At 43.5% G+C, this 13,880-nt stretch overlaps 1 protein-coding gene across 2 annotated transcripts in view; it reads left to right on the plus strand.

The window, feature by feature from the left end:
- LOC124777457 (glutathione S-transferase D7-like) overlaps positions 1-11,687 on the plus strand; it is a 71,975-nt gene extending 60,288 nt beyond the window's left edge. For both annotated transcript variants that reach the window (XM_047252876.1, XM_047252875.1), the window contains exon 6: positions 11,448-11,687. In XM_047252876.1, the coding sequence (XP_047108832.1) occupies positions 11,448-11,612 (165 nt within the window). In that variant the 3' untranslated portion in view covers positions 11,613-11,687. The remainder of the gene's footprint in view (positions 1-11,447) is intronic.
- The last annotated feature ends 2,193 nt before the right edge of the window (positions 11,688-13,880 follow it).

The raw sequence follows: 13,880 nt of genomic DNA on the forward strand, positions 1-13,880 counted from the left end.
ATGGTCCTCGCCGATACCCCACGAGCAACAGTGTCCCTAATTTGCTGGGAAGTGGCGGTGCGGTCCCCTACGGCACTGCGTAGGATCCTACGGTCTTGGCGTGCATCCGTGCGTCGCTGCGGTCCGGTCCCAGGTCGACGGGCACGTGCACCTTCCGCCGACCACTGGCGACAACATCGATGTATTGTGGAGACCCCACGCCCCACGTGTTGCGCAGTTCTGCGGTACGTCCACCCGGCCTCCCGCATGCCCACTATACGCCCTCGCTCAACGTCCGTCAACTGCACATACGGTTCACGTCCACGCTGTCGCGGCATGCTACCAGTGTTAAAGACTGCGATGGAGCTCTGTATGCCACGGCAAACTGGCTGACACTGACGGCGGCGGTGCACAAATGCTGCGCAGCTAGCGCCATTCGACGGCCAACACCGCGGTTCCTGGTGTGTCCGCTGTGCCGTGCGTGTGATCATTGCTTGTACAGCCCTCTCGCAGTCTCCGGAGGAAGTATGGTGGGTCTGACACAGCGGTGTCAATGTGTTCTTTTTTCCATTTCCAGGAGTGTATTATCTTACTTTTTTTCGTGCGAATGGGAGTATTACATTCCAACGAATTAAATCCCTTCCACATTCCGCTCCGTCTGCTGTTTCAACGCTGTGACTTTCAAAGTCAATAAAAGAGTGACACCTACGATAACTCCAAAGCGATGCGGCGTTTGTATGCAACATTTTACTTACAGATGAAGCATCGTTTACAAACTTTGGGTAAAAAAAGTTCACAACACACTGAGGTGACAAAATTCATGGGATAATTCACACTACCGCGTCGTACCTTCTCTTGCACGGTGTAGTGCAGAAACCAGACTTGACATGGACTCAACAAGTCGCTGGAAGTTCTCTGCAGAAATATTGTGCCGCTAAAGTCGTCCATAATAGCGGATTTGTTGCCAATGCAGGATTTGCCGCACGAACTGATCTGGATTATGTCCCGTAAATGTTCGATCGGACTCATGTCAGGTGATCAGGGTAGCCAGATCACATACGCTTGTAGTGTCCAGAATGTTCTCCAAACCAATCGCGAACAACTGCGGCCTGGTAACGTGGCGTGTTGTCATCCATAAAAATCAAATCATTGTCTGGCCTCCAAGTAGTACAATATAACGATTTCCAGTCGGTTCAGTTGGACTAGACGACCACGTCCATTCCACGTAAACATAGCTAACACCATTATGGAGCCACAACCAGCTTTCACAGTGCCTTGTTGACAACTTGGGTCCATGGTTTCGAGGGACCTACGCCGCGCTCGAACCTTAACCATCAGCTCTTACCAAATGAAATCGCGGTTCATCTGATCAGGCCACAGTTTTCCAGTTTTCTACGGCCCAACCGATATGGGCACAAGCCAGAAGAGGCGCTGAACGCGATGTCGTGCTGTTAGCAAAGGCGCTAGCGTCAGTGGTCTGCTGCCATAGCCCATTAACGCCGGATTTCGCCGCACTGTTCTGGCGGATATTTTCATTGTACGCCCCACATTGATTTATGCGGTTAATTCGCGTAGTGTTACTTGTCTATGAGTACTACCAACTCCACGAAAGTGCCGTTGCTCTCTATCATGAATTGAAGGCTGTTGGCCGGTGCGTTGTGCGTGGTGAGAGGTAATGCCAGAAATTTGGTATTCTCGGCACACACTTTACTCTGTGCATCTCGGAATACTGAATTCCCTTCGGACATCCGATATGGAATGTTCCATGCGTCTACCTTCAACTATCATTCCACGTTCGAAGTCTTTTACTTCCATCGTGCGGCCATAATCATTTCGGAAAACTTTTCACATGAATCACCATATTGTTTATTTATTTATCGTGTCAAAATTACAGATAAAAAAGTGTTGACATAATTTTGCACAAAAGAAGACCAAAAATTGGACACTGAAAGTGCATTTGGTGTAGCTCTCATAAAGTCTTGCACTGTGCAGGTGGTTGGTGATGAGGAACACTGAAGGAAATGGCTGTTAGTCTGCTCAACGTCACACTGGCAAAGAACCGAGTCCACAGAGAAACCCCAAGTCCGCAGATTGGTCTTGCATCTCGTTGTGTTTGATCGCAGTCTATTGAGAGACCTCCATATTGACCACTTCTCAGAATATCCAAGGGGAAGTTCTTTCTTTGGAGGTATCCACTCTCCCAAATACTGACATTTCTCCCGCGATCGTGAGATCCTTGCGGCATGTGGATTCTCGACGACAGCCTCATCTGTTGGCAAGACGCTCTTTCCTGATTTCAGCCTAGGATGTGCGGGCTGACGACCATATAGGGGACGGGCTTCCTTCGTTGTGGCCTTACTTTTCTCATATCTCGCAGCCACCCCACGTCTTATTACAGGAGGAGCTATGCCAGCGAGGCAATGGAGTTTTTCCACGGAGTACGTCTTGAGCAACCCGTGATAATCCGGCAAGACTCATTTAGAGTCAAATCTACTTTCCTGGCGTGACTGGCCTTGTACCATACCGAACATGCGTATTCAGCAGTGTAATATTAGAGAGAAAGCGCGCTTGAGCGCACAGTGCATGTATTAGCACTCCATGATGTACCTGAGTACAGTTGACAGCTCCGCCAGAGTACTGGAGTTTTATACCTAGCGTTTGCGATACTGACGCCACCTGTACGTGCTATCCCATTACTGTTGTTACATCAGTGTATAATCTACTGTTCTGTTGAAACCTTACACTGGCTGAGAGAAGTCGACAAACAATTACCTTTTCGTGTCAACTTGTGGCATCACCCGTTGATTTGAAAAGATAGTTGTTGTTGATTTTTCTCAGAACTCCATCACAGTTTTCTGTTTTATTAACCCATTTTAATCAGACACAAATATCTACAGATCCTAACATATAGGCTTCCACAAGCAGCTCATTGTACATAAAGAACCGTGTTCGGTACCAAAATGATGATAGTCCCGTCCATGGCTGAGAGATATTGAAAGGCCTCCTTAACAGAACATTTGGATGAGATCGCTCTTTTGGGAGACACAAAATGCCATGCACATTTATCATATTTATCACTTCTCGGGTTTTATGTATGAAGAAAAGTAAGAGTTCTACCAGAAAATCCCGATGGCTTCCGAAGAGATGAAATGCTGTGTAATACGTCCCTGTAAACTGGTACGTCCAGTAGAAGTTCAACATAAGTAGACTGTCGGGCCGGTACTGGTGCAGACAGGCCTCGCATGACGGGTCACCACCCATACCCATCGGGCAATTAATACCAAGTGGCATATTCAAGGTCACTAAGTAACGTGATACGTACGACGTCTACCCGCGCCTATACGGAAATTGTGTGTCATAAAAATTGCTGGGAAATGAAGGTCACTGTGCGGGTTCTAGATCCTAAATCAAGGGCACCCTCCTTCTCTTCCACTACCCTTTCTCTCACAACAAATGGTTCAAATGGCTCTGAGCACTTTGGGACTTAACTTCTGAGGTCATCTGTCCCATAGAACTTAGAACTACTTTAACCTAACTAACCTAAGGACATCACACACATCCATGCCCGAGACAGAATTCGAATCTGCGACCGTAGGAGTCGCGCGGTCCCAGACTGTAGCACCTAGAACCGCTCGGCCACAACGGCCGGCTCTCTCACAACAAGATGACTTAAAACGTGTCCCCCTCCCCTCCTTTCATTAATATTCCAGTTGTGTGAGTTTCGTCATTCAGGGACTGTGTGCCATATTGAGAACATCAGAGTCACTGCCTCTTGCGCAGAATAAAAGAATAGCATGACTGTCACATTCGAGCGTAAGTACTAGTCCATCCATCTCTCTCTACCCATTCCTCTACGCAAACTGTGTGACAGAAAAATGGTGGTAAATATTACATTATTTATAACGAAAGACACTCTGACTTGCGTGTGACTACAAAACAGCAGGAATTTCAAAGTGGTAGAGTGTCCTATTGGCTGAATTACTATGTTTAACGACGTCATGGCATTTTCTGTAAGCACTCCAATGTATTACCGCTTTACATTGCTATTAACAATTTTATTACATTTTTTGACTGATTCTGTCACACATTTCAAGATCGTCAGCCAAAGATGCATGTAAATACGGGACTATCAATGTTTAACAGTTACCACAGTGTGTCACTTTAACAAGCCGATTGATATCCTACATTAAACAATTAGCACAGGGTGATATTTTAATAAATACGTCAGTATCCCATGTTAAACAATTGGCACACTGCAACAAATACAACCATACTATGTATGGAGTTTATCAGGGAGTCATCCTTGCATTATTAAGCTGTTAGTTCGTGTACAGAAAGTCTTTTACAAATTGTGTCGGCCCTGAAAAGGGCCCTTTTTGTAGCTAGGACATTGTTTACTTAAAGCAGGTGCTCGATCTGACGACCCTCTGACGCGACACAAGCCTGGTAACGTCGAACGGTGTTTTTCCGAACTCTTTCAAAGATTCCTGGCATTGCCCTGATGTGATTGGCGGTATGTTGAATGCGATCCATTAATTCCTTTTCGTTTCTAGGTGGTTCGCGTCCTGGTGGGTGAACTAGAACCTAGAAGAATCCCCACAGGAGAAAGTCCGGTGCCGTAAGGTCTTGTGATCAAGGGGGCCATGTCCTACGAGCACCTCTGCCAATTACCCGGCCGTCGAAGAGTTCATTTAAATATCCGCGCACAGCACGACTGTTAGGTGCGGGCGCTCCATGATGATGCAACCACATGCGTAGTCATGTGCCCAGGGGAACATCTTCCAGCAGGCCGGGTAGAGTTCGTTGCAAAAAGTGGTAATTTGCCCTGGTAAGTCGGGGAGGCAGACGGTCCAGCGCATTCAGATGGTTACCCATAATGCCTGCCCAAGTGGTTCTTGGTGTCCGTGGACGTACGTGACATAGGGATTTCCCCTTACTACTAATGAACATTTTGATTGTTGTAAAGGCCATCGCGATTTAAGATGCACTTATTGGTAAACAATACAATGGCGGAGAAGTCGGGATCTCGTGCAACACGTCGCAGAAACCACCGGCAAAACCCTAGCCTGTGTTCATAGTCCGCCACAGGATTTAGGTCTTGGGCAGGGTGGAAACTAAATACATTATGGCCGTCATCACTCAAAAACCTTCCAGACTAACTGATAAGTGACCCCTCTGTCGTGCCCAACCGCTCGAGTACTTGTCGTAGGTGCTTCCTCGAAGCGCTCAAGAACAGGTTCTTCAAATGCAGCATCCCCTCGTGTTCGAGGTCTTCCAGCATCACCATGATATCCTGCTAACTAGCCTGTTTCGCCAAGTCGCCAGTGAATTGCTATAAACCCTTGCGAGTGTTGATAGCGTCTTGCTGGATACCGTTCATCATACAACCGTCGAGCTTTATGCGCATTACCGTTGGCTAGTCCATAAACGAAAACCATATCTCGTAGTCCTTCAAACGAATACTGTGCTGCCTTGCTTACTGTATGACTAATTCGCAGGTGACGTTTGTGTGCTCCGAAGCGAAACTTACGTGTGAATGCCTATGACGTGTTGTGGAGACAGACACGAAGACCCATTCGACACATGTGCGTATCACGTTGGAGCAGTGACGGGGCGAGGGACGTTTGTACGTGTGAACCGACGAACGTAGCGCTGCCTGTCAACCGACGAACGCGACAGGGCAATCCCACGGCCAGTCGGAGTGAGAGAGTCAGAGAATGGAGAATGGCCCCTCAGGCGCCCTCTGCTGAATATTTCACTAATCGTCAAAAATTCTCCCACCCCTGAGACGGCAAAAACATGTGGGACGTGTCCCCCGCACTTTCTCGCTCTCTGGCAGTGAAAAGGCGATAGCGGCCGGCCAAGGAAGCCGGCTGTGCCCTCGTTTACGATTATCACTCGCTCGCTAGCGGAAGCGGAGGAGCCCGATAACACAGACAGATAATTGCCTAAACATGAAGAACTCAGCATTGGAGGAAAAGGCAGGCTGTACAAAAGACTCTAATATATTTGGTTAAATGTCTTTCCGATCCCTGAGAATATTTCTAGTAATGTGTCGTTGTTAATATTGATTTGAAACACCACTGTCACTAGCAAAGTTCTCCTTTACAGAAACATTTTTTTTAAGTCATCAGTACTAAAAATGCGCTGGGACAGTAGCAATGACAGTTATACGATGAGTTGATTCATGATGACGGCCTGACCACGACTAACAACAGTGATGGAATAATTAAATTTCTGTATCGACTATGCCAATGAAATGACAAGCTGCGAATATATGCAAAAACTATCCTACCAGCCTCAATCAGTAGTTGCTATTTTACTTTAGATAATGGAAGACTACTCGACAGGAATGGGTACTGATTCAATTAGTCTCTGCTGCTTTACCTAAAGATAATAGATTGTGATGTGCTGGATACCTAGATGCTCATCTGGAGAACCTTCAATTCAAAAATACATATTCATGGAAATTGCCTGTAGTGCATTGCCATCATCCTCTATCGGTTAATTACTAAAATTCTGTTAGTTACTAAAATTTAATACTATTACCAGATTATAATATTTTCGATATGTACCAATTTGTTTTAAAACTGTATATTACACTTCTTGATTCTGCCTTCGGTCAGATACGTGCTTTCTGACGTACTATTTGATCTTATGTAGGCCTCTTACGAAATTGACTATGTCCTTCATGTCCGAAGTCTTATGTAAACTTAAGTGCATAAATCCAGAATGAAATTTTCACTGTGAATCGGAGTGTGCGCTGATATGAAACTTTTTGGCAGTTTAAAACTATATACCAGACCGAGACTTGAACTCGGGACCAATTGCTTTTGGTGGGCAAGCGATCTACCACCTTTTTTTAAAATCTCGTTTGTTCGTTAGTGGTCGTTGAATTTGTTCGTGGCGGACGTCCCAGGATGCTTGTTCAAGTTCATCGTTCATCCATTAACTCAGTTTTTTGTAACAGAGGGAAGCTAAACCTCTCACCGAATACGCTGAGCTACCGTGCCAGCATCATCAGAGCTTCTCAAACACAACTCACAACCCGTCCTCACAGCTTTTCTTCTGCCAGTACTTCGTCTCCTACTTCCCCAACTTCACAGAAGCTCTCCTGCTATGTCCCGTGTTCGAATCTCGGTCCGGCATACAATCTGCCAGGAAGTTTCAAAGTGCATATAGTAAACAGCACTGAATCCATTATTTTTACGCAACTGCGCCAACGTTTTATCATTCTTCTCCGAATTAATTAACGATTATCGACTATACACATCCAGACCTGTTCACTCTCGGGCTGGCATCTTATTGCTTCGTATGGAGTGTAGTGGAACAAGTTCTGTTCCACTTTTCCGAAACAAGTTTGATAGCAAGTTCGCTACTGATTATGCCAGTCCAGACTCCTGTTTGGCAGTACGTCTTCATTCCAAATTATTACATAGTACTACACTTACCTCATAGATGAAGCTTCACAGCAGCAACCGGGATGGCTTTTAAATCCCATCTGAAATTGGCTGTCGATTGGAATTAGTTTTTGTCCCAAGATTTTCATGAATTACTAACATTAAAAAGATATCTGTTGTGATGGCAGAAGAACCAATACCGTGTTACGAATGGAGGCCGAAATGCACGCGTTTTAGCTCACGCAGGCCAGCGTGAGGAGGGAAGAACTATACTGACGTGAGGTCTGGAACATGACAAGGAATGAGAATTCAGAAAGCGGACGTAATTAGTTTGATACTTAACTTTAAGCCATTAATGGTGAACGTCGCTCTTGACGGTGGATTATTCACAATATTATCTGTTCAGAATAAATTCTTAGTAACTGAATACGGCGCCTTTCTAGGTCGTAGCAAATGACGTAGCTGAAGGCTATGCTAAACTGTCGTCTCTGCAAATGAGAGCGTATGTAGACAATGAACCATCGCTAGCAGAGTCGGCTGTACAACTGGGGCGAGTGCTAGGGAGTCTCTCTAGACTAGACCTGCGGTGTGGCGGCGCTCGGTCTGCAATCACTGATAGTGGCGACACACGGGTCCGACGTATACTAGCGGACCGCGGCCGATTTAAAGGCTACAGTGTGGTGTCTGGCGGTGACACCACAATATCAATAGTTCTTTCAGTTTGCCTCTATATAGCATGTGAGGGACCATCAGTGCAAAGTGACCGCTCGTCATTTTAACACTACTGCTTACATATTGTGCCCTTCTAAATGGTTGATCTAAAAGTGCGTTACCCTTCGTTAAGCAGTTTATTTCCGAATTTTATAAATGCATTTACCGTGCCCGAAGCGACCTTTTCCGCTCCAGTTCTGAACACCGATAGGGATTCGGTTAACTTGCTGAAGAAGAAGGCAGCTTTCAGCTGTTGTTATTCACAGGCAAATCATGGAATTAGAAAGCCCCAGTTTTTAAACTAACTGAAAGTCTCTGTTACAAAAAGAACTAAAAAATAAGAAACAAACAAGCAGTGCCTAGAATCTGAACAGTGCACAGAGTGAAGTAGTCTTCTTAACGGAACGTCGACACAGCGTGACTTTTAGACAGAGCTGCTTTGGGGTAGCGAAGCGGAATATCACTGTGGTGAAGCACGACCTCTGTTCAAGATGACATTGGTTTTTCCGTATAATATTTATGGCAGATTGTGGACTGGAGCTCAAACTAGGAACTCTACCCAATAAGCGTATATCTACTGAGACCAAGTTCTTTTAGTGATCCAGCAAAGAGTCGTCGGGCAACGCATTGTTCACTATGGGCGGTGATTATCGACCTACTGCTGCCTGCAGAATGCATTCGTCATTGGGCCTAACACATGAAAGTCGGAAGGTGCGAGATTTGGGCTATAGGGCTGATGAGGAAGAACAATTACATGAAGTTTTTAGAACTATTCTAGGGTGCGTAGACCTGTGTGAAGCCTTGTATTGTCATGGAGAAGGTGAAGTTCATTTGAACTTTTGTGGCGACGAAAACGCCGAAGTCCTTTCTTCAGTTTCTTGAGGGTGCCACAGTACACTTCAGAGTTGATGGTTGCACCATGAAGGAGAACATTAAAAACGGAATAACTCCTTCAGAGTCCCAGAAGACCTTCGTCATGACTCCACCTGTTGAGAATGCGGCTTTGAACTTTTTCTTTGGAGGGCATATGGTGTGGCGCCACTCTATGGATTGCGTTTTGCTTCTGGTTCGAGGTGCTGAATCCATGCTTCATCACTAGAGACGATATGTAAGTCTGCGGGCTTTCGTGGCCGTTGTCACTGAAGTTAAAATCTTCTGGGTTATTAGGCCGCGTCATGTTACTTCTAATATGATCGATGTTTCGACCCCTCTGCTGGGATCTTCCTCAGGATCTTTTGGTGTCCACTACTGCTAGAACACTGTCAGAGACGAGTGTCGCGTCCACTTATAAAGGGGGAGTTTTCTGGCGTTCGTGCTGGAGTAGAGATAGTATTGGTTAAAATTCATATGGCCACCATCGGTGGGCTATAGTCATAGGCTAATGTAGAAGAAGGGGTGTTTGTAGCTCATCTTCTGTGGATACCATTGGCGGTCATCGTCATTGGACAGAAAGGCAGTATTCCACACTTATGCTGGAGAAGGGTTATTGGTTGGAATGCCTGCTACCGCTATTGGTTGGTCGTCATCAGTGGCTAGATTCGAAACGGACAGAGCAGGAGAGGAGGAATGTTTACCCAAAATATTATTGTCCGCAGAGGTGACTTGCAGCGCGTTGTTTACACCAAAAGATCCTGAGGAAGATCCCAGCAGAGGAGTCGAAACGTCGAACATTTTAGAAGAAACATGACGTGACCTAACAACCCAGAAGATTTTAACTTCACTAGTGACGATGTTGGACAAAAAATTGTCACGATCAGCCTCCTAAGGCGCAATTAATTCCGCATAGATGATCCGTCGTTGGTCCATATGGTCTTCTGCTAGCCAACAAGGAACTCACCAGGCACTACCATCAAAGACGTCCAGCTGTGCAGCGAGATGTTTATGATCCGTCGATCACCTCGAATGAGAGTGTCCGCAAATTCCAGAACAGCAGGAGTGACAGCTGTGTGTGGTCAGTCGGCGCTCGGTAGATCCGTCAGGTCTGTGCGACATTGTTGTGTTGATGACAGAGGCAACGTCCAACGACTTACCGTGCTTTTGTTCACTCCCAGGTATCCGTAAACATTCTGCAAGCGCCATTGAATATCTGCGATGCTCTGGTTTTCTGCCAAAAGAAAGTCAATGACCGCTCTCTGCTTGGAATGCACCTCCGCTACAGACATCATTTTGAAGGCTACGTATACCACTGTCACCTAACGGAACTTCTTCAATCTATAGGGGCTGATGCTCGAATATTCGGCTTCGCTCGAGAACACATCATTGCATTACTTATCGAATGCCCTTCGCAGTTTCTGATTAAAAGTGGGTAAAGTTACTAATAGCGTGCTATTAACAAGAGATCAAAGTGATTTCTTGCGAATTTTGAATTAAATTATGGTGATGAACTGAGTGCATTAACCATTGTGAACACGGTATTGTAACAGCAGTGACGCCTGCGGGGTTTAAGTGTTACGGTTGAAATGCTTGTGTTGCAATAGCGGATGGGATGTGCGCTCGTTGGCAAGCAACACCTGTGATTTTCTGGAACATCTACAGCTTTCTTCCAGATTATGCTAATATCTATATCTTACAGAGCATGGTGGCCATTCATGTGTAACGAATGATTGTTGGTAAAAACTCTGTATTACCCCGAAGAGCATCCATCACTTTTAAGAAGGTCAAAGAACTGTTTAACAACCTAAACGACAGACTATCAACTTTTAAGCAATCATTATATTTCTGCTACAAGAATAATAGTGTCACTTACAGCAGAGAAACACCAGTTATTTTGTTAAACAGGTTCACAGAAAGTTTTTAGTAAAATTGAATTTCTCTTCAGTACAGAGACAATAGAATATAACATCAACTGTTTTCTGTTTCTATAAGAATGGTTACTTCCTTCAGATATGTGTCAAATCATTTAGTGTTTTTGATTAAATCCCACAAACCACAAAGATTCCCAATCATGCCCTCTCTCAATGAACTTTTCTGAGCTGTGTAATAATTTACAGCCTTTCCTCGTGTTGCTTTTAATTCCTAAATGAAGTTATAACGAAGTCACAGCTTCATCAGAAGACAAGAAATGTAGATGAATGTTTAACATTTTATAACAATTAAGTAAGTTTGAAGTAACTTTCGCAGTAATTATAGTTGTAGTAAGTCATAAAACCTCCAGTACACTGATAATTTACCTCTTCAGTACAGTAAGCTACCACTTGTTCTTTAATACCAATATCAATTACAACTTAAAATATAAGTTTTGTTTGTGAATAAATCGCTTAATTACAACGTTATTTGAATATTTTGTTATTGATTTTTGGTAGTCAGTGTATGAAATTACCATGTGTTGGTCAAAAATCCATTTGTGTTATGTTTCAGTACAATACAGAATTTGCTATTGATGCTGCTAAGCACCCTAACATCACCCAGTGGATTTCTCGTCTTGAAGAGTCTTCTCCCATGTACAGAGAGCACATAGAACAGTTCTTTGAGACAGTAAGAAAAACAGCCGAAGAAGAAAAGAAGAAAGCTCTACAGAAATAAATATGTGGACTGCTATTTTCATAAAATTTTGTGATAAATATTTCATTTAATAAATAACTTAATTACCTTCTCCTAGATACCTATTAACACCTAAATTTTGCAATATACACACTAATAAAATCGAAAAATTCTGCAATATACACATTAATAAAATCGAAAAATTTGTAATATGTAAAACAAAATGAGTTTGAGACTGAAGAGAAGAAAGTAGATATTTAATAATTTTCATTGTCGATATATTCATAGTAGTAACTTCTACGAAAGCTCTCGGTCAATGCACTTTCACTCGGTGTGGAGTGACACTATTACTTACAAAATAGTAGGTCTACTGTAAATACATTTATGTCATAAATTCATTATTTTTCCTTCCGTTTGACTGTTGTTCATACTATTGGCCGTTACTAGGTACTAGCATAGTAAATGGAAATTCATAGCAATTAATCGGAATGTGAGAGCAATACACAAAAAATGGAAAGGGCGTTTGGAGTAATTGGTGAAACTGAAATATATCTTGAAAAGTATATGTCCTAGCAACTGGACATGAGTTACGTCTGTTATATTGTATGAATGTGTGGTACCTGTTCTTTCGGGGGGCGGGAGAGAAAGGAAAGGACAAGGAACGAACTGGTAACTTCAGCTGCGTCGGGACTTCATGCAGAAACGGTGGTGACGAGTGAAAATTCGTGTTCGGCATGTCTGAAAGAACTGATACGACACGTTCTTATTACTGATTCGCCTCGATGGAGAAAGTATCGACAACATTCAGTGAAGGTGTACAATACTGTTCTATTTCCGGCGGCTATCTAACATTAGCGAGCATGAAGGTCGTGGGACGGGGACTACATACAGGTGGCAATAGGTGAGAACGTGTGTCGGCGTGCCGAGACACTCCGTGCATTTGTGACAATCACTGTGACCGGATGGCGCAGTGGTTGATGCAACTACCTGGCAAGCCGGAAGTCCTGGGTTCGAGCCACGGTCCGGCACACATTTTCACTGTCGCCTCCGATTCCGCTTAAAGTCTCGATGCAGCTGGTATCATCATCTGTCCTATCTTTTCTCACCCCCCACTCCCCAGCCTTACCACCACTTTCAGTTTTCATAACACCTCTGTTATTTTGTAAGAGGAAAGACGGGATCTTCCTGTTATGGTCCCTTCGACAGATGAATAACGTTCCTATGGAGTCGATGGTCTCATATTATCAGGTAATTTATTAATAACGTCTTAAGATGTGTTGTGCTGATTGGTCCGATAGCAGTGATTTACAACAATTTACAGGTTAATTTTGAGAGATAACATACAGCTTTCACTCTAGGGTAGACATTCATTGTGCTGACTGATATAAATTAGACATCTTCTGAAGAACTAAGCAAATGCGCAAACATCCTGCTGTTTATAGATAAGCACATACAGGCCCAACGTATTTTTCCACGATCACATGACTGACATTTTAAAATTAACTATTTCGCAAATTATTTAATTTTATTAAAAATCGTCTGTTACGGACATCATGTGAAAGTCATATTCTGTTTTAGAGTAAATCTTTAGGATACTTAGAAAAAGATTTAGTTGAGTTGTAAGTAAAGGTTACGAAGTAAATTAATCTTTACAGCGGGAGAAAACATAAAGAAGGAAGGGAGCAGAAACGAAGAAAGTGTAGTGCTGGCGTTCTATCGTCCTTGAAGCTGCTATAGATGAGGCACAGTTAAAAAAACCGACCAGTCACAGTTCAAAGAATCAACTAAGAAAATTTGATTACATCAGAAATTTAATTTTACGACTGAACGTGAGACACAATGAAGAATTTTTCTCGGTCTTAGTACTCGCAATAAAAGTGGCAAGCGTATTTTTCTTACATTGCTGAAAATAACGTGCGCTGACGTTATTATAAATGCAGCTTTTTACTATTCCGTACAGTGTAAATACACTTAATAATAGTCAACTATCCATAAGAGAATTCGCCTCCCTTTAGAACAGCCCGATATAATGAAGAACCTAAGAATTCTGCGATGGGTTGCGTATCGTAATGAATATGATTCGAAAATAATCGAGTACTTATACACCAAATTTCCGAAAACAATAATTCCGAGTACACAGAAGAAAGTAGCGTTCCTTACCTTGAGATATGTAGGTAGCAGGTCTTACTAAAAGGACTATATATTTCGAAAGACTAATATAAAAATAACCTACAGAAAATTAAGATTAAAATATAAACACGACATAAATTACTGGTGAAAAAGTAGAAGTACGAATCCTTGGGAAAGATT

Source organism: Schistocerca piceifrons, chromosome 2 (genome assembly GCF_021461385.2).
Source record: "Schistocerca piceifrons isolate TAMUIC-IGC-003096 chromosome 2, iqSchPice1.1, whole genome shotgun sequence".
NCBI lineage: Eukaryota > Metazoa > Arthropoda > Insecta > Orthoptera > Acrididae > Schistocerca > Schistocerca piceifrons.